General features: G+C 48.7%; 1 protein-coding gene across 4 annotated transcripts in view; it reads right to left on the bottom strand.

The window, feature by feature from the left end:
- Gramd2a (GRAM domain containing 2A) overlaps positions 1-22,794 on the bottom strand; it is a 36,678-nt gene extending 13,884 nt beyond the window's left edge. For 3 of the 4 annotated variants that reach the window (XM_036191757.1, XM_036191758.1, XM_036191759.1), the window contains exon 1: positions 22,706-22,794. In XM_036191757.1, the coding sequence (XP_036047650.1) occupies positions 22,706-22,746 (41 nt within the window). In that variant the 5' untranslated portion in view covers positions 22,747-22,794. Of the gene's footprint in view, positions 1-1,637; positions 1,721-22,705 lie in introns of those variants that run through there. The other variant, XM_036191760.1, reaches the window with a different exon arrangement.
- Between the last annotated feature and the right edge of the window lie 178 nt (positions 22,795-22,972).

Below are 22,972 nucleotides of genomic sequence, written 5' to 3'. Positions count from 1 at the left end.
CCCTGTGTTCACACAATGGAGTCAATATCAGGGTCTAGGATACTGCAATCTGTAAATTTTTTTTTTAGATTTTAAAAATATATTTTTATTTTGTGTATATGTATATGCCTGTATGGTCTGTGCACTAGAGCAGAGCCTCAGCAGCCTGAGATGTTAAATCCCCTGGATCTGGAGTTATAAGTAGATGTGAGCTGTTTGATGTGGGTGCTGGGTACCAAACCCAGGTCCTCTGCAAGAGCAACACGTGCTCTACACCACTGAGCCATCTCTCCAGCCCCAAAATCTGTATAAACCACAATGACTACTGCCATGAAAGGGATGGACCAGGGAAACAGCAACATCTCTCCACAGTAAAGGGAGGATCAAAGATTGGAATCCTCAAGCAAGCTCCTCTCCTGAGCTGAGCCGGGTCTAAGGGCAGGTAAGCCTAGAGAGGCCGCTCCAGCAGGATCTGGAGCCTCCCTGGCAGGGGCAGAACTCCTGGCCACTCCTTCTTCCTTCCTTCCAGGAACCTTCCTGAAGTTATCACTGCTGCTGAGCTGGGGTTTTCCCAAGGGCAACAGGGTGATCTGGGCAGCAGCAAAGCAGATACCCAGAGGGGTGGTTATAAGAGGAGACAGAGGCAAGTGAGTCGGAACCAGGGGTACAAGCATAGCTGCCTCCCACAGACATCACAGACAGGCCCCATGAGTCGATGTCATCTCCAGACAGATACTCCCAAATCCCCCAACTCATTGGCCACCCCCACCCCCTCACCCCAACTTCAGCTCTGTCATCCGGAGGAGTCTATCAGGGTGAGCTCAGAACCACCTGTTCCCCATCCCAAGACTGCTTCTCTCTAAGCACCCAGTATCCATGAAAGGCTCCACCCTCCACACAGTGACCCCAAGCCAGAACCTGAAGTCATTCTCTTCCTGCCCCATACAGTCCTCAGAGCCCAATGCGCTTCATTGGAATATGTTTCTCCGTTGTAGCTACAGCACACAAGCTCAGGCCACTGGAGTCTTTTTTTGTTTGTTTGTTTTTTGTTGTTGTTGTTTATTTCAGACAGGGTTTCTCTGTGTAACTTTGCACCTTTCCTGGAACTCACTCTATAGCCCAGGCTGGCCTGGAACTCACAGAGATCCGCCTGTCTCTGCCTCCTGAGTGCTGGGATTTCAGGCCACCAGCACCCGGCCTCTTTTTTTCTTGGATTCTGGCATCCTCTCCTAGCCACACCTGCCCCAGCCATGCCCTCACACCCTTGTCTCTACCCTACATTCACAGTCATCCAAAACCCAGCTCTGCCCTTGCCTTTCTCTGCAGAATGACCTGCAGTCTCCGTTCCCCGCCCCCTCCACTCCACTCCCCTACCCCCCACCCTGCCCCAGCCTGCCACTCCTAATCTTCCTGCTTCCTTTTTGTTTAGTTGTTTCTCAGCAGGGTCTCACGGTGGAGCCCTGGCTGGTGTGGAACTGACGCACTATGGAGACCAAGCTGGATCTCAGAGACACCCACCTGCTTCTGCCTCCCCAGTTCTGGGATGAAAGTCCGCCACCATGTCCAGCCCTGCTCCTCTTTCCACCCTCATAACTCGCTGCTGTACCCCGTGCAGCTCAGCTGAGTGCCCCACTTTCTTCACCACAGCAGCCCCTCACCGCGGAACCCCTTCCGCGGCTTGTCTCCCGGGAGGTCTGGGTCTTCTTTGCACCGTCCCAACCCAGGTATGTCTGCATCCCGGCACACATCAGCACTCAGTGTTTGCTGAAGGGAGGAAGTGGGGAGGGAGAGAGACAGACAGAGAAGATAAATGCTTCTTGACACCCCCCCCCCAAAAAAAGGGTGACGCCTTGTGAGCAAGAAGACAAGGGATGGACAGGAGCTGGTGGACAGGAGTTGGCAAGGTCACCCATGGCTGGATCCTTCCTTCCAGGAGCCCTGGCCTGTGGGGGAGGCAGACAGCCTTGGCACCAGAAGTCGCTCAACCTACCTTGCTTGACTGATCAAGAGGGACACAGAAGGCACAAGGAAGCATAAAGAGAACCAGACGGCCAGATATGGTGCGCATGCCTCTAATCCCAGCACTTGGGAAGTGGAGGCATCAGGATCAGGGTTCAAGGTCATCCTTGGCTACATCTGAGTTCCAGGCCAGCCAGGACATGAGATGGTGTCTCTTTAAAAGGAAGGAAAAAGGAGAGGAGGAGAGGGAATAAAGAGGAGAGGAGGGGGAAGAAGAGAAAAAGGAGACAGACAAGTTGGAAGAGGAGGAGGAGGAGGAGGAAGAGGAAGAGGAGGACCATCTCAAGGCAGCATGGGCTATCTACTAGGTGAAAGCACAGGCGAACCCTGCAGCCTCCAGTTGACTAGGCTGCACTCCTCCGAGCTGTCTGTGCCCAGGCAATGATCCCCCAAGTTTACCAGCCCCTTCCTGCCCTAGTCCTTCCGAACCTTAGGGCAGAGCTGCCCCCAGGTCTCATCTGAGCCTCTGGCAGCAGCAATGCCTGTGGTGGATGTTGAAGCTGAGATCTCAGCAGGGCTCGTGCGGTCACAGGTGGGGCCTTCCCCACAGATCCTAGTGGAGTGCTCCCTTAGGTGACTTCTCCAAGGAAGGGACCATACTCTCCCACCCAGGTTGACTTCTTGTGGACTTCTGAGATACTAGAGCTCCCTGTGGGTCCTGCCAACTCTTCTCAAAGCCAGGCTCAGCGCCAGTATCACCTTTGTAGCAGCCAAGGCACTAAGCCTCTGTGGTCTCCAAGGAGAGAGCTGCCAACAATACTGTTCTCCTCAGACAAAGGCCACATCACCATGCAGGCTCCTGAGAGGACAAATCCAAAAGTCATGGAAGCAGCCACAGGGACAGGCAGCTGGGAAGACTCCTAGCCTAGATAGGACCTCAAAAGCCAAGGCTCAGCATCCTGGGCTTGGGCTTCTGCCTTGATGGCCTCCCCACCCCACCTTCATGTCTCAGCTCACCTCCCACCTAACATCCTCCTGTTAGCATTATCTACTAATTGGATTCACATTAGACTCACCAGCAGGGCTTTAGAACAAGAAAAAAACAAATGCTGTGGTTATACAGGTTCCTGTACTTGAGAGGCTAAGGCAGGGTGGTGAGTTCAAGGCCATCCTACAATACATAGTAAGTTTAAGGATATCTCAAAATAAATAAATAAAAATGTCTGGGAAGGCCAGGCAGTGGTGACAGATGCCTTTAATCCCAGCACTGAATTCAAGGCCAGCCTGGTCTACATAGAGAGTTCCAGGACAGCCAGGGCTACACAGAGGAAAAAAAATTTTAAATAAAAATAATATTAAAAAATGCCTGTGAGGAGATAGCCCAGTGAGTAAAGTGTTTGGCATGCAAGCATGGGGATCTGAGTTCGAGTCCTCAGGACCAAAGCAGCGCTCACAGAAACTCCAGTGCTCTGAGAGGCTGAGACAGGAGAATCCTCTGACACTGGAGGGCCAGCTAGGCTGGCTTACAACAGCAGTGAACCACAACAGAAGAGCCTGCCTCAAACAAGCTGGAAGGACAGTACTGACTTGGAACCTGTCCTCTGACGTCTATGTACGTGTGCACTCACATAACCTGTACATACATGTCATACACATTGCACAGGCACACACAAAAGCAAAAAAAGAAGAGGAGACTGCCTAAGCCGTGTTTAAGGGCAGTTACATCAGAGTTGTACTTAAATGGCTATTTTTAGGTTGATATTGAAGTATAATTTTTTTTTCTTTTTTTGGTTTTTCCGAGACAGGGTTTTTCCGTGTAGTTTTGGTAGCTGTCCTGGATCTTGCTCTGTAGACCAGGCTGGCCTCGAACTCACAGAGATCCGCCTGGCTCTGCCTCCCGAGTGCTGGAATTGAAGGCATGTGCCACCACCGCCCGGCCTGAAGTATAATTTACACATAGCAAAGGAACCGTATGCAAGGAGGTGGACAGTCCAACACTCTCCTTTCTTTCCCTTCTTATTTTTATCTTTTTTTTTTTTTTTTTTTAAGACAGGACCTCTTTAATGTAGCCCTGGCTGTCCTGGAACTCACTATGTAAATCAGGCTGGCCTTGAATTCACAGGGCTACACCTGCCTCTGTCTCCTGAGTACTGGGATTAACTACAAAACAGTTCATCACACTTCAAAAACACACGCCCGGAAACCAGCCCTCAGAACCCTTCTTCTTCCTTCTAGTTTCGTCCCCACCAGCCCAAGGAGAACCATTACCCTGACATCTGACAGCAGACTGCTTCCTCTCTGGAAGCATGCGATCCCATCATCCAGCACGTGCATGGGAAGACTCAAAGGCACATCCACAATGCTGAACGCCTATCTGTTTAGGACTTGGTTTTTTGAGACAGGGTTTCATGTAGCCGAGGCTGCCTTGGAACCTGTCATATAGCCTAGGATGACCTTGAACTTCTGAGTCTCCTGCCTCCATCTCCCACATGCTGGGATTACAGGTCTGTGCCACCACTCTTAGGGATTGAACACAAGACCTTGTGCATGTTCGGCTAGCACTCTTCCAAATGAGTTACAACCCTAGTGCACGCTGTGTTATGTGTAAACTGCATCTTCACTAGCAATTCTTTTGTGTGGATATACTATAATGTATTGCTTTCCTCTTACTAACGACAGGCTTGGGCAGTTCCAGGTTTGGCTTGTTACGAAAGCAATGCAAAAGTTCTAAGGGCAGCCTTGTGAACACAAGTATTCACTCCTGTGGGTAAACACTCAGCACTGGCATTGCTGGGTCACAAGGCAGGTGTATGCTCAGCGTCTGGCTTTTTTTTTTTTTTTTTTAATGAGACAGGGTTTCTCTGTGTAGTTTTGGTGCCTGTCCTGGATCTCACTCTGTAGACCAGGCTGGCCTCAAATTCACAGAGATCCACCTGCCTCTGCCTCCCGAGTGCTGGGATTAAAGATGTGCGCCACTAAGGTCCTGACCATATCAAGTTTTAGGCACACTGTAGCCAGACAGGTGACCCCTATGTCTCTAGAGACTCCCCATGCTTGCTAAGGTCACACAGCCCATTTCTATGCTCTGCCAAGGAAGTGACAGGTTGGCTTTCCCATGTGGCACAAGATAGCTTGATCCACACTGTGTCCTTCCTGGGGAATCTTCCTGTGTTTTCTCAAAGCCAGAGTCCTTCCACACAACCCAGAAATTGGCTGGCAAGAGGAGCCCCTCTGAGGACAAGCAGGACAATTTGTATGGAGCAGGGGTGAGTCACTAATATGCTAAAATGCGAGGATAAAGGGGAATTTCTTTCTTGAGCAAAAAATAATTCTGTAGTTGTTGTCTTGAGGCCACACCTAGCAGACATGTTGTATTGAGAAAATGGCTGTGCCCTTTTGCTAACTAGAAAGAGGGACAAGAGAACCCCACCGCTGAAACTCATACTGGTACAACGGAGCTGGACTTGTAAATTGGAGGTCACCTGATAGATCTTATCGCCCCAACTCAGCATCCCAGGGAAATGCTCAAAAAGGAGCTGCACTTGTCAGAGCCCCTGCCCAGAGAAGAGTCGGAGGCCACCTAGACTAGCAATGTGCTTAGATGAAAGGGGTATGTGTGGGTTGGGGATTTAGCTCAGTGGTAGAGCACTTGCCTAGCAAGTCAAGGCCCTGGGTTCGATCCTCAGCTCCAGGAAAAAAAAGAAAAAGAAAGAAAGAAGGAAAGAAAGAAAGAAGAAAAGGAAGGAAGAAAGGAAAGAAAGAAAGAAAGAAAGAAAGAAAGAAAAGGAAGGAAGAAAGGAAAGAAAGAAAGAAAGAAAGAAAGAAAGAAGGAAAGAAAGAAAGAAAGGTAGGTGTGTGGTGGCAGGCAGAGGCTCTTCATCCAGATACTGTGGAAAGATCACACCAGAGCAGCCAGAACCACATGTATACTTCAGACCCAAGCAAGAGGCCAGGAGCCTCCCAAGAATATAGAGGTAGCTAGCCCATTAGATTCCCTTTCTAATGAGTCCAAGGTGAGAAAGAGAAGGTGGGAGGTGTGCATTAGAGTGAACAGCAGGGGCAAACTGTGCAGATGTTCTCGGAGGAAGGTCTAGAGCTAAGCAAGAGTCAGCAGAGTGTAGACACAGGGAGCCACAGGCCCGAACTCCAGTGCAGGAGAGAGCAGAGGGGGTTTGCTCCCCTTGGCTGTCCACTAACTTCCAATTCTGCTTGCAGTGTGTGGTGCTGGCAGCCAGACAGGAAACCTCCAGGCTAGGTTTGCCCCCAAACCACGCACCAGGCACAAAGCTTAGATATCGCTTAGAGCATAAGTGGGGCAAGTGGTGCTGCCTACATTCCATGGCTGAAGAATGGGAAGCGGTGGGATTCTGTGACCTACCCATGCAGGGCTGGACTGCCATGGAGGTGTCTAACAACTAACTCTCAGCCACAGCCACACCTGCATGAGACTTGAGGGTCGGAAAGAGAAAAGGACTGTACCACATACACTTCAAACCATGGCAAGCTTCCTTAGCCCAGCAAGCCGTGTTTCTTCCTGGGAGGGTCTATGGGAAAAGGTGGTAAGCAGGGCCAGCTCAGGTTCTCTACCACCTGACCTTCAGTCCAGCTCTAGCCCTGTAAGAGAGAAAGCAGAGTCCCAAGGCCCAGTGCTAAAGCTCCTCCCTCGTTCCTGAGTGCCTAGAGAATAGGAAAGCTGCTTCATACTACAGTCTAGGCAGTGGTTATCTGCCTTTCCTTCCTTCCTTCCTTCCTTCCTTCCTTCCTTCCTTCCTTCCTTCCTTCCTTCCTTCCTCTCTCCCCTCCCTCCCTCCCTCCCTTCCTGGTATCGTTTATTCAAGTGGCCTCAACTTACTATGTAGCCAAGGACAACCTTGAATTTGAACTCCCATCCTCCTGCCTGCCCCTTCTCAAGTGACTGGGATTACAGGACACACCCAGTTGATGTGGTGCTGGAGACAGAACCCAGGGCTTCATGCATGCTAGGCTAGCACTCTACCAAGTGAGCTACATCCCCAGCTAATGGTGCTCTTTTCAATATAGCACAGGGACCTGAGATTACTCCCTTCCTGTAGCTTTCCCTGGAGGCAGAGGCCACAACTCCCCACAAAGACCCCAGGAGACAGGATTGGAAAGAAACCAAAGAGAAGTATCAGAGCTGATAACCAGAGGCCCTTCTGGGGAGTGGAGTTCCCTAGATAGACATTTCTCAGTGTGTGTGTGTGTGTGTGTGTGTGTGTGTGTGTGTGTGTGTGTATCTTTGAGACAGGATTTCTCTGTGTAACAACAGCCCTGGCTGTCCTGGAACTTGAACTTGCTTTGTAGACCAGGCTGGCCTCGAACTCCCTCACTGAGATCTGCCTGCCTCTGCATCACCGCTACCCAGCTTCTCCTCTTTACTCAAAGCACCAAACAAGCTGGGAGAGCTAGCAGCTCAGGGAAAGGTATGGGCAGTCTCAGCCACCTGGGAGGTGAACCCTGGCTAAACAAGAATGAGTTGTAACAGGGACAGGTTTCTTCTCCCTACAGGGAACCCATATGTCTTTCTGCCCAGTGGATTTGGAGAGCAAGGCTGATCCATCTTCCTACTGTGGCAGCCAAGACATTTGCCTGCGTACCTTGTCTCAGCCCAGATCTGCCCTGTCCCCCAAGCCCTTCACTGCTTGGGTGGCTGAACCACCCCTAGTTAATTAGCCCTAAACATTTTTTCTCCTGTTTCTGACCTTCGAACCCAAGTCTGGGCTCTCAGCCTGCCAAAGAGACACTGTTCCTTGTGAGATAGAGGTCACAGCAAGGTGTTCTGCTGGCCTTGCTCTGGGAAGAGGGGGCTGATAAACTGTCTTCCCAGCTCTGCTTGGGCCATTCTCTGCCAGCCTGCTCCTGCCCAGGACAGAATCTCCTTGTCCCTTTTCTCAGCATCTCTGCTCCCTGAAGCTGCACCTATGTCCAAGGACGGACATGGCCTCCATTCAGCCTAGAAAACACTGTTGGCTGCATAGCCTGCCTGGAGAACCAGCTCCGGGCAGAGTCCTACCACCCAGTCTCCCACACTCCAGGGACTTGCCCGGTTCCATGCACACAGTCAGTGCTCAGTAAATAATCCCAGATGAAGGATTCCTCTGTGTGTGCAGTTTGTTGGGAAACAGAGGTCTCTGAAGGCACAAGCCCTGAGTGACAGCAGCTTCTGGTTGGACCCTGAACCTCAGGTGATCCTGTCACCTCCGTCAGAGCCTGTGCCTCTCTCTACAAAACAGGACAGAAAATCCTCTTGTTTATGTGCTATGTCTCGATCCGAACAAGGCCAAAGTGCAGCCGGGGTGGTGAGGGGGGACCTACAGCCCTGCCCTTTTGGGCTTCCCATCCTTTACCTGCAGGGAGATCTGTAGCCCCATGTCCCACCACACCCCTTGAAGGATACTTAGAGGCACAGCTCCCTCCCCACAGGAATTAACAATGTGGGGGCACAACGGGGTCTCGTATGCACTCACAAAACTCCACACGTGCCAACACGTGCCTCAGTCTTTTCTTTGGCCTACAACACAAGAAAGCAGGAGTCCTTGAGAGAAGGCATTCTGTGCCTAGGCTGCACCAGGAAAGGGCTCCCACCTGCTGGCCAGGAGGTATACAGCTACACCAGACCCAGCCATGCTCAGACACCATCCTCTCTGCTCCTCCCTCCACTGGAAGTTTGAGGACATCATTGCTGCTTCTGTCCTGCCCAGAGCTCAAAAGACATGCAGAATGTCCCCTCCCAGGACAGATACCCAGGCTTTCCCACAGAGCCCAGGCCACATCAGGGCAGGCAGTGGGTTCTACAAACTGCCTGGCTAGCTGCTAGCCTTGCCAGCAGTGGCCCGCAGCTGGGGCAGCATCTGGCGAGCTGGCCCCCCTGGGCCTGATGACAGACCACTTTTTCTTGGCAGACTCCTTGGGACCTGGCCATCTCCACACAAGAAGCTGGTCATTCAGGTCTAAAAACAGACTTGCATTCAGTCAGAAACAGAACACCCCTGTACTCCAAGTGGCCACTCTTCTGAAGGGAGGTACACAGACAACCTTGGCCACCCAAATGCCCCAACCCAGGCTGCCAGGGGTGTGGCTACTCTCTGAGGACAAGTCAGTTCTGTTTACCCATGGGTACTGTCTAGCAGAATCCCCCTCTAGCATCTGAGGATGCCCGCCTCAGAATCCCTCTGGCCCTGTGGACCCACCAGACTCTTCTTAGAACCATAGGCAACTGTGGAGCCCCAGGGTCTTGAGAGACTGGGTAGGGGTGGAGGCAGGCCCCTCCAACTTATGTTGGAGCCTTTGAGGAAGTCACCATTGCTTTCTGGGACAAGAAAGTCTCCACTCAGAAGGTAAAAAGCAGAGGCCAGGAAGCTAGGTGACCTACAGACGGCCACCCACCCTCTGTGTCAGGACTCCTGTCCCAGGAGGAGCTGGCAGTTTGCTCAGAGGACGGCTAGTTCCCCTCCCTCCTGCTTTCCTTCTACAAATACCAACTAAAAATGCTTGCTATTCCCTTAGCTCTGGGTAAGTGCTGTGTGCTCCAGGAAGGAAAGCCAGGCACTACCTGCAACAGCCTGCCTGCCTGCCCAGGGAGGCAGACAGTGAGGCAAAGACTTACATAAACCAGCACATAATTACAACTCTGTAATGTATGCGCTGAGGAAAAGCAAGGGGGTGAGGAGCAATTCTATCCGGGAGGCTGGACTCACCTGTGGAGGGCGAGGATGACTCTCCTAAAGCAACAGAGAGAGGCCCTGCAACTGAGCACCACTGGATGGAGAAGGGATTCTGGTGGCCGCACAGGGATTATTAGAGAGGTCAAAGGGTGGGCAGCCAGAGGTATGGGGCTGTATGAGGCACATAACAGAAGCCCCATGTCTGGAGGGTACTGGTGAAGAGCAAAGTGGTGAGCAGTGAGGCTGGAGAGGTGGCCAAAGCTGAAGGGGGACCCAGAGAAGGGGTTTAAATGAAAGGAAGGATATGATCAACTTTGTTTTTTTAAATAGAATTTTTTTTGTTTTGTTTTGTTTTGGAGACAAGGTTTCTCTGTGTAGCTTTGCGCCTTTCCTGGATCTCGCTCTGTAGACCAGGCTGGCCTTGAACTCACAGAGATCCTCCTGTCTCTGCCTCCTGTGTGCTGGGATTAAAGGTGTACGCCACCACCAGCCAGCTAAATTTTCATTAAATTGTGTATGTGTATAGCTATGGGTGTACGTGTGCCTGTGGCGGTCACAGCATAGCTTCAGAGGGTTGGTTCTTTCTTTCCACAGTGTGGTTTCCAGGAATTGAATTCTGGTCTTCAGGCTTACTGAGCCATCATGCTAGATCTTAACACTAAACTGCATCTTTAAAATGATTAAGATGCTATGTTATATGGATTTCTTGAATCACAATTTATTCATTTATATTTATTCATTCATTCATTTTGAGGCAGAGTCTCACTATGAAGACCAGACTGGCCTTGAACTCATAGAAATCCACTTGCCTCTGCCTCCCGAGGTGCTGGGATTAAATGAGTATACTACCACACCAAGCTCAACAATTTAAAAAAGAACTCTTACAATTTACCAGTGAAAAGACAAATAGCTCTATTAAAGAGTGGCACATGCCGGGCAGTGGTGGTGCACACCTTTAATCCTAGCACTCGGGAGGCAGAGCCAGGCAGATCTCTGTGAGTTCAAGGCCAGCCTGGTCTACAGAGCAGGACAGGCACCAAAACTACATGGAGAAACCTGTCTCGAAAAACCAAAAAAAAAAAAAGAGAGAGAGAGAGAGAGAGAGAGAGAGAGAGAGAGGCACATATTTGAATCAGTATTTCTCAAAAGAAGATATTAAGTGTCCAGCAAGTATGTAAACAGGCCATAAACACCATTAGTCATGAGGAAAGAGAATCAAACCCACAAAGCATAATCTACTACTCCCCCAAGACCCCAAGACTGTCATCAAGGACAGGTGTGGGTGAGGCTGTGGAGAGACTGAGACCCTTCTCTCCACCTGGTAGGAATCTGAAATGGGGCCTGTGCTTTGGAAAACAACCTGGTGATTCTTTAAACTGCTGCAGTTACTATAGAGCTGAGCAAACACTCCTAGCATGTACAAAAGAGAATTTAAAATGCATGTCAGACACTGGAAAGATGGCTCAGTGGTTAAGAGCATGTACTGCTCTTCCAGAGGACCAGAGTTGGATTTCTAGTACCCACATTCCCCAGCTCACAACCATCTGTAAGTTCAGCTCCAGGATACCTGACACCTCTGGGCCTCTATAGGCACTTAGCATGTACATACCCACACACAGACACAGACACATAATTAAAAATAATAAAACAAATAAATAGAAATGCTTGGCCACACAAAACACCATGCATGAATGCTCACAGCAGCATTTATTCAGAAAAGTCAAGAAGTGCAAACAGACTAAACGCCCAGCAATAAACAAAGTATTTCTTTTCAGCCATTAAAAATAAAAACAAAACACTGACACATGGATTTTTTTTTTTTTTAAAGAATTAGCCAAAGGCTGGAGAGATGGCTCAGTGGCTGCTCTTCCTGAGTTCAAGCCCCAACAACCACATGGCAGTTCACAACGATCTATAATGTGGTCTGATGCCCTCTTCTGGCATGCAGGCATACATGCAATAGAGCACTCAAACTTATAGAAAACATACATAAAAGTTAAAAAAAAAAAAAAAAAGAATTAGCTGAGTGGTGATAGTACATTCCTTTAATCTCAGCCCTCAGCAGAAGTAGGTAGATCTCTATGAGTTCAAGGCCAGACCACTCTACCAGAACAGCCAGGAAATCCTGTCTCAAAAAACAAAAGCAAAAACAAAAACGAATTAGCTGGGCAGTGGTGGCGCACACCTTTATTTCCAGTACTGGGGAGGCAGAGGCAGGTGGACTTCTGTGAGTCTGAGGCTAGCCTGGTCTACAGAGCTAGTTCCAGGACAGCTAGGGCTGTTACACAGAGAAACCCTGTCTAGAAGAACCAAAAAAAGAGAAAGAGGGAGAGCCAAGAATCATGGGGGGTGGGGTAGGAAGTGGTCATTGAGTGTAGTGCCTGCAGAGGCCCGAAGAGGATGTCCGATCCCCTGGAGCTGGAGTAACCAGCAGCTGGAAGCCAGCTGAAGCAGGACTGGGAACCCAACCTAATTGCTCTTAATTATTGAGCCATCTCTCCATCCCCCATGAAGGGACCTTTAAATATTGTTAACTGAAAGAAGCCAGTCACAGAAGACCACTTACTCTATGTGTACATGTGTAAGGAATACACAAAATTAGCAAATCTATACAGACAGAAAGTAGACTGGTAGTTCCTTGGGGGGGAAGGAAAAGGCAAATGGGGAGTGGTGTCTAAGGGTACATTTAGTTTCTGTGCAGGGCAAATGTTCTGCAATTAGGCAGTGGTCTTGGTGACTCAACTGTATAACTATTATAAACATCACAGAATTGGACAGGCAGCAGGTTGTTTATAGGGTCCTGGCTCCATCTCCAGCACTGGATAAAAACAAACAAACAAACATGAATTTTATTGGTATATGAATTCTATCTCAATGCAAATGAGGAGGGAAGGAGGGTAGGAGAAGAGACCCAGGGCTTAAAGAATATGTGGAAGAAAAAGAAAAATCTTCCAGGTCTGTAGGTTGCCATGGAAACAAGCATTTCCTAAGGAGGACTGGGCCAGCACAGGGCAAACAGTGCTGAGGTTTGTCCAAGGTAAGTAAGAGGAGTGAAGGACAGACCTTGAATTCGGACACATGGACGGGTAACCTTAGCAAGGACACTTTGGTGCTGTGACGGGCCGGGCTCCTTCCTTGCTCCCAGACTGGAGACTAGCAGAGACAGTGAGCCTCTGACCACATGTGAGGAAACAACACCCTCAGCCAACTCTGCACGACAGCCTGGGATGCTCGCCTGCCTCTCCTCACTTCCAGTCAGAGACCACATGGTTGCTGGGGTTGGGCAGGACGGTATGCTTCTCTCCGGGTCCGAAAAGGCAGTCGAGTGCACTCGGTGGAGATCAGGTGCTGCCTTATCACAGCTCCCCACTCTCCAGCCACTCTCCTCCACCCCAAGGACGCACCAACCACAAGTCTATTTTCTAAACCTGCCCTAGAAAGAGCTGGGAAGACCAAGGTCCCTCCGGTCCCTAGTGGCAGCCACACCCAGAATTCCAGCACCACACTTAGTGGTTCCCAAGGCGGCGCCTGCAGCGACACTGATGACGTCAGCGTGGCGCGGCCCAGCCTCTGCCAGCTGGTGAGTGAGCTGGCGCGTTGGCCCAAAGGTAGCGCTTAGTGCAGATCGGGAGACCTGACGTGAGGACAGGAGCAGCGGCCCCACCAACCGGCTTCCTGGGATGCTGCGCCTGCACCCCGCCTAGCTCCTGGAGCTGTGCCCAGCACCAGAGCTGGCAGCTGGCCGCGGCTGTGCACGACCCTGGCGGGGCTAGAGTCCGCACCCAGCCGCAGGCTCTCGCCAACGTGGCTCCCCAGGCAGATTCCTGAGCGATGATCCAGTCTTGAGCAGCTTTCTGGGTCTTCAGGGAGCACCACAGACTGTATAATTGACAAGAACCCCTAGAGAGTGCCAGCTCTCTTTCAACTGTTCTTCACAATACATGGAGGTTGTAGCCATTGTTAAAAGGTGAGAAAAATACTGATTTACGGATTTGAATGAAACCACTGTTGCCCCGTGGTGGTGGTGGTGGTGGTGCAAGCTTTTAATCCCAGCACTCTGAGTTCAAGGCCAGCCTAGTCTAGAGTGAGTTATGTGTCGAAAAAAACAAAAAGAAAAAGAAAAGAAAAAGATTGCTGGGCAGAGAGAAACCATAAAGAAAATGGCTTTAGTGTTTTTCGGTTGGACACTGTGCTAGCAGACAGACACATAACTAATACAATATGAGATGCCCCTGGCCCACTGGGGATGCCTCACGCACACTATGGAAGGATTCTACCATCCCACCCAACTACATCCCCAACCCTAAGAGTTCATTACTGCCAGTTGGTGGTGGCACACGCCTTTAATCCCAGCGCTCGGGAAGCAGAGCCAGGTGGATCTCTGTGAGTTCGAGGCTAGCCTGGTCTACAGAGTGAGTTCCAGGAAAGGTGCAAAGCTACACAGAGAAACTCTGTTTCAAAAAACAAAAACAAACAAACAAAAAAAGAGTTCATTACTATTCTTTTTTTTTTTTTTTTTCTTTCAGTTTTTCAAGACAGGGTTTCTCTGTGCAGCTTTGCACCTTTCCTAGAACTCACTTGGTAGCCCAGGCTGGCCTCGAACTCACAGAGATCTGCCTGCCTCTGCCTTCGAGTGCTGGGATTAAAGGCGTGGGCCACCACCACCCAGCTTACTATTCTAATTGTTACAAAATCAACACAAAAATCTGTAGTTTAGCTGGGTGTGGGTGTGGTGGCCCATGTCTGGAATCACAGTGTTCATGAGGCTGAGGCAGGAGGATACTGAGTTGAAGGTCAGCCCTAGGTTACATAAGGGGAGGGTGGATGGAGAGACGAATACTTGGTAAGTTGACTCTAAATGGCCCTACGTTATATTTGATCTGGAAGACTATATGCATGAGAATAGAATTTTATTTTTTTAAAAAAATGTGGAGACTTTACCCAACCAAATATCAGAACAAATTACAAAGGTATTACTGGCTTACAAGATTAATAGATTAGTAGACCAATGGGACACAGAGAGTCCAGAAAATGATCTTTGGATATAAGAAAACTGAATATATAATGAAAATATTTTGAGAAAGAGAAAATGAGTTGTCTAGTACATATGGTAGGACAAAACCTATCTCAGATCACTCACAAAAATATAGTCCAGGTACAGTAAACATCTATGTATGTCTAACTTAGATTTTATTTGAGACAGGGCCTTAAACTCAAGGCAAGCCTCCTGCCTCAGCCTCCTGAGTACTGGGATTATAGGTACACGTCAGCATGCCCAGATGAACACCTATAAATCTAAATCTACAAAGATCTAGGATAAAACAGAAACAATTTTTTTAATATTAGAAGTTTCCCAAGTAAGGTATAAAATCCAGAAAACAAAGATTTAAGTGTATAAGAAGAAGATGGAAAGTTGGCTCAGTGGTTAAGCTCTGCCAGAGGACCCAGGTTCTATTCCCAGCATCTATATGCTGGGTCACAATTATATGTAACCTCAGCCCCAAAGAAGCCTATACCTCTGGCTTCGATGGACACTTGTACTCACAGGTATACACACACACACATACACACACACAGATACACACACACCTAAACATAGATTTTTAAGTTCTTAATTGCATAAGAAATTTTAAGCTTTTGTACATCAAAATCTAATTTTTATTTATTTATTTTGGTTTTTTTTTTTTGAGACAGGGTTTCTCTGTGTAGCTTTGGGTATCCTGGAACTCTCTCTTTTGACCAGGCTGGCCTCAAACTCAGAGATCCACATGGATCTCTCTACCCAGAGTGCTAGGATTAAAGGTGTGCACCACCATCATCTGGCTTAAAATTTAAATTTTGACGTACAAATGAAAGCTGAGGGTAAGTGAAACGCTGCCCATCATTTTAGTATGCTGAGGCTGAAGCAGGCAACTGGGCAACATAGTGGGGATTTTTTTAAAACATTTATAGAAATGATTTATGTCTCTAATATACAATGAATACATCCAAATCATTACGGAGACAGTAAGTAACCTAATAGAAAAAATTAACAAAGCTACTGTCGGGGGGTACATTCTTGTAACCTCAGAACTAAGGAGGCTGAGCCAAAATTGTGGAGCCTTCTAGGCTAGCCTGGGGTACATAAGGAGTTTCGGACCAATCCTGCCTCCAGAAACAAAAACAAGAAACAGTGCCGGTAAATCATACAGGCCTAACGGCCCGAGTTCAACCCTTGGAACACACCGGTGAAGGAGAGGACTCCTGAAGTGGTCATCTGACCTCTGCATGCATGCTGTAGCACCTACATGCACTCACAACACACACACACACACACACACACACACACACTAATACATAACACTTTAAAAATACAAAATCAATAAAATGGGACTTGAATCTACAGATATGTAGAAACTGAATTTATAAATATTTTTACAAATAAAAAGTTTACTTTTAAGAATTAACTTTGAGCTGGGCGGTGGTAGCACATACCTTTAATCTCAGTAGGGAGGCAGAGCCAGGGGAATCTCTGTGAGTTCGAGGCCAGCCTGGTCTACAGAGAGAGATCCAGGACAGGCTTCAAAAGCTACACAGAGAAACCCAATCCTGTGTTGAAAAACAAAAAACAAACAAACAAACAAACAAAAAGAATTAACTTTGGGCGGAAGAGATAGCTTGGCAGTTAAGAGTTGCAGAGCTTGGTTTCCAGAACCCATATCAATTTGCTCACTCACACATGTAACGCCTGTAACGCCAGCTCAAGGGGCATGCAAAGTCTCTAGCCTTGGAAAGCACCTACACACAAATGCACACTCTCCCACACAGACACACACATACACACACACACACACACACACACACACACACACACAATTTGGAAAAATGAACTTTGGCTGGGAATGGTGGTGCAAGCCTTTAATCCCAGGACTTGGGAGGCAAAGGCAGGTGGATCTCTGTGTTCAAAGCCAGCCTGGGCTACAGTGAGTTCCAGGACAGCCAGGAGTGTATAAGGAGATACACTAGTTTCAAAATGAATGAATGAATGAATGAATGAATGAATGAGTGAGTGAATGAATGAAATCTGATCTGGTGCCCTGGTTGGTTTTTGTTTGCTTGTTTTTGTTCTTTTTTGTTTGTTTGTTTTTTACTTTATACAAACTAGAGAGCTAGGGTTATCTGAGGGAGGGAATTACAGTTGAGAAAATGCCTCCCAAGACTGGGTAATGGGCAAACCTGTGGAGCATTTCCTTAATTAGTGATTGAAGCAGGAGTGTCCAGGCCCTTTTAGGTGGGGCTACCCCTGGGCAGGTGGTCCTGGGTTCTATAAGAAAACGGGCTGAACAAGCCATGAGGAGCAAGCCAGTAAGCAGTGTTCCTCTATAGTTTCTGCCTTGAGTTCCTGCCCTGACTTCCCTCAGTGATGGAGTGTGAGCAGAGAGCTGTGAGCTGAAACAAAGCCTTTCTCTCCACGTTGTTTTTGGTCAGTGTTTCATTACAGCCACAGAAACCCTAATTAAGACACCTGAGGATGTAGTTCAACTGCAGTGTTTGTCTAGCGTTTATCCTTAGCACTCCCAAACTTAAAGTAGAGCGAACTGTACACCTTAAAACGGAATACAGAGGAAGTACTGAGAGCTGGTGCTGAATCATCCGAGTCTCCAAGCTGGAGGCACTTTGAAGAAGACACCTCTGGGTGAACACGTACTCTCTACAACTGCAGAAACCGAATAGCCTGGGGGTCTCTGACAAGGCCAGAGATGAACGTCTTACAGACAGAATGGGGAGCTCAGAGGTGAGACTTGTTGAGTAGGACCTCAGACCCAGATCTTTCTGAAAACATGCGCTATGTGTTATATCACATTGACTACCTACCTAGAAACGATGTAAAAGACCAAGAGAAAAAAGCAACACAAAACACCCTTTTCAACATTATCCATATCAAAGAACTTAGGGCCAAGAAAAAAATGTTCAGAGCTGAGGAGATGGCTCAGTGGGAAAACCTCTGGAGGAGCAGCCAGTGCTCTTAGCTGCCAAGCTATTATCTCCAGCCCCTGAAAACTAGTAAATAAAAAGAAAGAGCCAAGTGTTTATTCTGCCTGCCTAGTACTAGCTATCCTCAGAGTAGCCACATAATCAAAGAAGGGACCCTTTAAACAGAAAGAGTCCACCTGCTAAATGAAGAAAAACTTGCAGAATTAGATTCATATTCCTTTTGTCTTTAATGAAATGGGTTTAGATGACATAACCATCAGGGACTACTTATATGGCCCAAAGGGACAGAACCAGGCATTGGATGCTTCTTGGAGGGTAAAATACCCTCCCTACTTGGCTAGGGATCTATATCCAACTTCCAATTTATATAAAATTCAGGAGCCTGAGGAATATATATATATATATATATATATATATATATATATATATATTTTAAATTTATGTGCATGGGTATTTTCCTTGCATATGTATCTGTCTGTCTGCACTCCTTGCAAGTCTGATGCCTGTGGAAGCCAGAAGAGGTCATCAAATCTTCTGTAACTGGAGTTAACAGATGGTTGTGAGCCAACCCTTGGGTGCTGGGAACAAGCCTGAGTCCTTTGGAAGAACAGCCAGTGCTCTTAACTGCTGAGCCTAAACCACAGCTCCAACATTTTAACCACCACCAACTTGGAGTTAGGCATTGTGACTCATTCCTGTAATCTCAATATTTCAGAGGCCAAGAGAAGGGGAACCCCACAAAATCCATTTCAGGGCAGCCTTGCTACAGTGATACCACCCCCATACACACACTTAAATGAAAAATTTAAAAGTTAAACACAAAGATTTTTCAATGTGTTTGGTAACAAGGAAGCCTTATGATTCTGAATGTCAATGACTTGCCATAAAACTCAATTTCTGAGTAGCCCTTCAAAAGTTATTTTTGGAGCTTGGGACATAGTTTAGCGTGGAGTGAACGTTGAGTATGCATGCATCCCCGTGTTAGATTCTCCAGCACCACCAAAGAAAAACAAAAAGGCTTCAACAGTGATAATGATGTCAACATGTTTTGTGTGGCCAGATTATTGGCAAGCTTTGAGTCATTTGGTCAATTCCAACCCAAGTTGGAAAGGGAAAGGGGCAGTTCTGTGACCAGAGACAGTTGTTTGCCCAGACAAACCAAGGTTGCCATTGCCCCTCAGTCAGAGAGAACAGGGGGCTGAGGAAATGAAACACCAGAAGGATTCTGACAACTGTTTAATAACCCTTTGATGTGCTGTGTCAGCACGTGAAGAAGGAAAGCAATTCACGGGAGACACTTAAACTCTTTAAGTGCTTTTTATTTCCACTAAAGAGTTCCGAGCTGGTCTTAGTGGTGTAAGCCTGTAATCCCAGCCCTTTTGAGATGGAGGATCAAGAGTTCAAGGTCAGACCGGTGAGACAGCTCTGAAGGTAAAGACCTTGGCTGGCAAGCCTGATGACCTGAGTTCAATCCCTAGAATTTATGGTGGAAAGGAGAGAATAACTCCCCAAAAGTTTTCCTTTGCCAGGTGTAGTGGTGCACGCCTTTAATCCGAGCAGAGGTGGGTGGACTCTGTGAGTTTCAGGCTAGTTAAGGCTACACAATGAGACCCTGACCCCAAAACAAAAAAACAGAAACACAAACAAAACAAAAAAGTTGTCCTTGGACTTCCACACCTGTGCCTCGGCACTCATGAGCCCGAGACAAAGAAATAAGAAGAGTCCAAGGTCATTTTCAGCTAGAGATCAAGTATGAAACTAACCTGGGTGACGCTAGAACCTTCTGAAAAAAATCAATAATAAACAATAAATTTTTAAAAAATTGGTGGGGCGGTGGTGGCGCACATCTTTAATCCCAGCACTCAAGAGGCAGAGCCAGGCGGATCTCTGAGTTTGAGGCTAGCCTGGTCTACAAAGTGAGACCCAGGACAGGCACCAAAACTACACAGAGAAACCCTGTCTCGAAAAACAAACAAAAAAGTAAAGAGTTGGGGTGTAGCTTAGTGGTAGAGCACTTGCCTCGCCCTGTAGCCAATCCCTGGTACTACAAGACAGGTAGGTAGGTTGGCCAGTTGGTAGGTAGGTAGGTAGGTAGGTAGGTAGATAGCCTAATGTAATTGTAAACATCATTGAGGAAATATTATTTTAGGACAAGGATGTAAAGCAGTGGTTCTCATTCTTCCAAATGTTTCGTGCAACTCTTTGGGGGTTGTGTGGTAACCCCCAATCACAAAATTATTTTGCTGCTACTTCATAACTTATGAATTGTAAATATCTGATATGCAACACCCCCCCCCCAAAAAAAAAAAACTGGGCCATGACCCATTGGTTGAGAACCGCTGATTTAAAGATTGATTCAGTTAGTTATTCAAACTAACTCTAAATTCTACCCACAAGCATTTCTCAACTAACAAAAATAAGCAGATGTGAGAAGAGGGGAAGCAGTTTGTCCCTTTGAAGTTATATGCTTAAGAATAATGCACTCTGCCACAGCAGGCAGGTGTGGTACACCTTGGGGGAAGCTCATTCGTGTGTGTGTGTGTGTGTGTGTGTGTGTGTGTGTGTGTGTGTGTGTGTGTTGTAGGTGAGTACCTGTGTACATTCAAAGAGGCCAGAGGAGGGTGTCCTGCTCTGTCACTCTCTGTCCCTTGAGACAGGGTCTCTCTCTGACCCTGGAGGAGGCTGGCAGCCAGCAGTCTCAATGGAGTCCCTATCTCTTCCTTTAGTGCTAGGTTACAGGTGCAGGTGGCCATACCCAGCTGGAGCTCAGGCCCTCACACACAAAGCAACACTGTTGCTATCTACTGATCCACCTCCCACTCCAGGAAACTCCTCCTCCGGGCTATCTGCAGGGATCCCCCTCCTCCCCAACATTAGTAAACAGGCAGGAGAATGAATCACAGTTTACAGGTTAGAGAATCAATCGGTGATGAGATTGGCACCCTACAGCCCCGGTGAAGAGGTACAGAGGCCAAGCCTGACCTCTGTCAAGCTTATAGCTGCGTCAAAGATGAATACAGAATTAAAGGAAACTTGTCTTCCCTTCTCAGAGGAGGACAAACACCTTATTTTCCGCTCTCCAGACTCAGATACTAGACTTGGAATTGGCACACTCACTCTTCCTGGCTTGATGGGTTTCCAAGGCATGTCACAGCAAATGGCAAAGTATGACAAGAAATGAGACACTGTCAGAAATGGAGGACAGGAGTTAGCACACTGTGTGGAGGGGCCTTTGGTGAGTCTAAGCCACATCTCTCCTTTCTTCATGGGAAAGCAGGCCCCGAGAAGGAAGTGACTTGTTCCAAGTCATAGAAAATGGGAGAAGCATTTGACTGAATCTGAGTCTCAGAGCGAAGCTCTTCATGTCAGTCTTATAAATAGGGACGGTGTCTCTCAACAGCCAAAGCCACAGCTTAGCCAGCTTAAGTGCTGGGTGGAGTCACCTTGACAGGCACTAGCTGATCATGGAAGAGTTATCTCCATGGAGGGGAGCAGGCACAAACCATCCTCACCCTCAGGGGGTCACCAGAACACCCCCAGTGAATGAATAAGCATACAGGTATTTCTAATCCCAAAGCTTTGAGCCCCACCTGAGTTCAGCAATTTGAAAGCAACACCAGTGGGAAGGCCTGGATGGGGCTGAGGCCGACTTCTCCAGGCTATTTAGAATATCCTTGCCCTCTGAGAAGTTGGGAAAAACTTCCATGTGGCCCCAAGCAGAAACTTCCTGATTGCTTTGCCCTCCAGACCTGCTCACTTGCCCCATGGTACCCACTGAGGACACTTTTAATGACTTCCAAATTATAACCTCTGCTCAAGAGTGTCTCCACTGTGCTGGACTCCAAGTGGCCCTCTGAAGAGACTGCAGAGCAGCCTACAGGGTGAGAGAACCATCTCCCCATCTCTTCTGGCAATATTTTGTCTTTGCTGCATTAGGAGTGGAGTTCAGAGCTAACAAGTGGGATGGACATCCAGCTTGTCAGGTCTCTACAAGGAGGGGTACCTTTGCACAATCATGTATGTTGAGGGAGGAAACACGTACAGAGACAAGGGCAGATAACAGCTAGCTGGACACCTCACCTCCTCAAATCCTTAGAGGGCTGAGCCACTAAATCCACAGCCCTATGTATCCAGGGTTGATGTAGGCACAAGATCACATTTGCCCTACCTAGATCCATCCTGACTAGTAGGGATGTCCAGCTGCGAAGGCTTGGGACTGGATGGGAGCAGGAATTCACAGTTTCATCCATAAGGTGAGTCTTCCCTCAAATAATCCCATCCACATGCCCTCAAGACTTCACGAGTTGAATCCCACACTCCCCAGGGCTGGTCCTGAATTCATTATGTAGTCCAGGACGACCCTGAATCTCAGCTCACGGTGAGAGCTTCCCAGAGGTCTGCAAGCGTAAACTATCTTAGATACCGTGCTGGGATTGTAGGTGTGCTTCACCAACGCCTGGTTTATGCCGTGCTGAGGATCGAACCCAAGGCCTTGTGCATGCTAGGTACACATTACACTCACAGCTCCCATTCTTGATGCCACCTCGTGTCTTCCCTGCCCCCTTACTCTCCTCCAGCTACAAGAACTTTCCTTTCCTCCCAGGTCGACTTTGGACCAGCTCTCCGGGCTTGGAGACCGGCCCCAGCCCGCCCGGGCCTGGTGAATGGGGTGCGGCCGAGTCGTGCTGGGACAGCTCCACGCTGCCTCCGGGGCAGCCGCGTGTGCTCCTAGATCTCGCTGGGAGAGGAGAGGATTTTGCAGGGGCCCGCAAGGAAGCACCAGCCTGGGGATGGAGGCAACCGGGACTGGGGAGTCGTTACGGTGAGAAATGAATGGAGACGCAAATGAATGGACCGCGAAGGTGGCCGACAGGAGGTGAGTCCAGGAGCGTGCCTTCCGCTCGCCCGAAGACGCCAAGACCGACTCCTCGGACACCTCGCAGCAAGGAGGCGGCACAGGGTCCAACCGCGCAGCTTGACCCGAGCCGGAATTCCCGCGGCCTGGAAGTGTCCGGCCCGCAGGCAGAAGACACCCAGGCGCTGCGCTCCCACAACCGCCCTGCCCCTCGCCGCAGCCTCCGGAACCCGGAGCCCAAGGACGCCGCCCTTACCTGCCCGCCTCGACAGGCTCGCTGCGGCTCAGGGCGGTCATCGCAGCGCCTTCTCCTGGAGCCCAGGGCTGCGCGCCAGACCCAGTGCCCCCGGGCCCCGCCCACCCGGGGGAAAGACCCACCCCCGCCAGCCCATTGGCCGCTTGCTTGGGATGAGCTCAGCTCACTGGTGGAGCCTTCCCCGCTCCCAGACCGCTCCCGTGGGGCCCAGCAGCTGACAAGTCTTCCTGGGGTCTCGCAAACTGCACAAGGTCCCAGAAGCCAGAG

This window comes from Onychomys torridus, chromosome 7 (genome assembly GCF_903995425.1).
Source record: "Onychomys torridus chromosome 7, mOncTor1.1, whole genome shotgun sequence".
Taxonomy (NCBI): domain Eukaryota; kingdom Metazoa; phylum Chordata; class Mammalia; order Rodentia; family Cricetidae; genus Onychomys; species Onychomys torridus.
The sequence above is the reverse complement of the archived record's forward strand: the minus strand, read 5'-3'. Positions and strand labels throughout refer to the sequence as shown.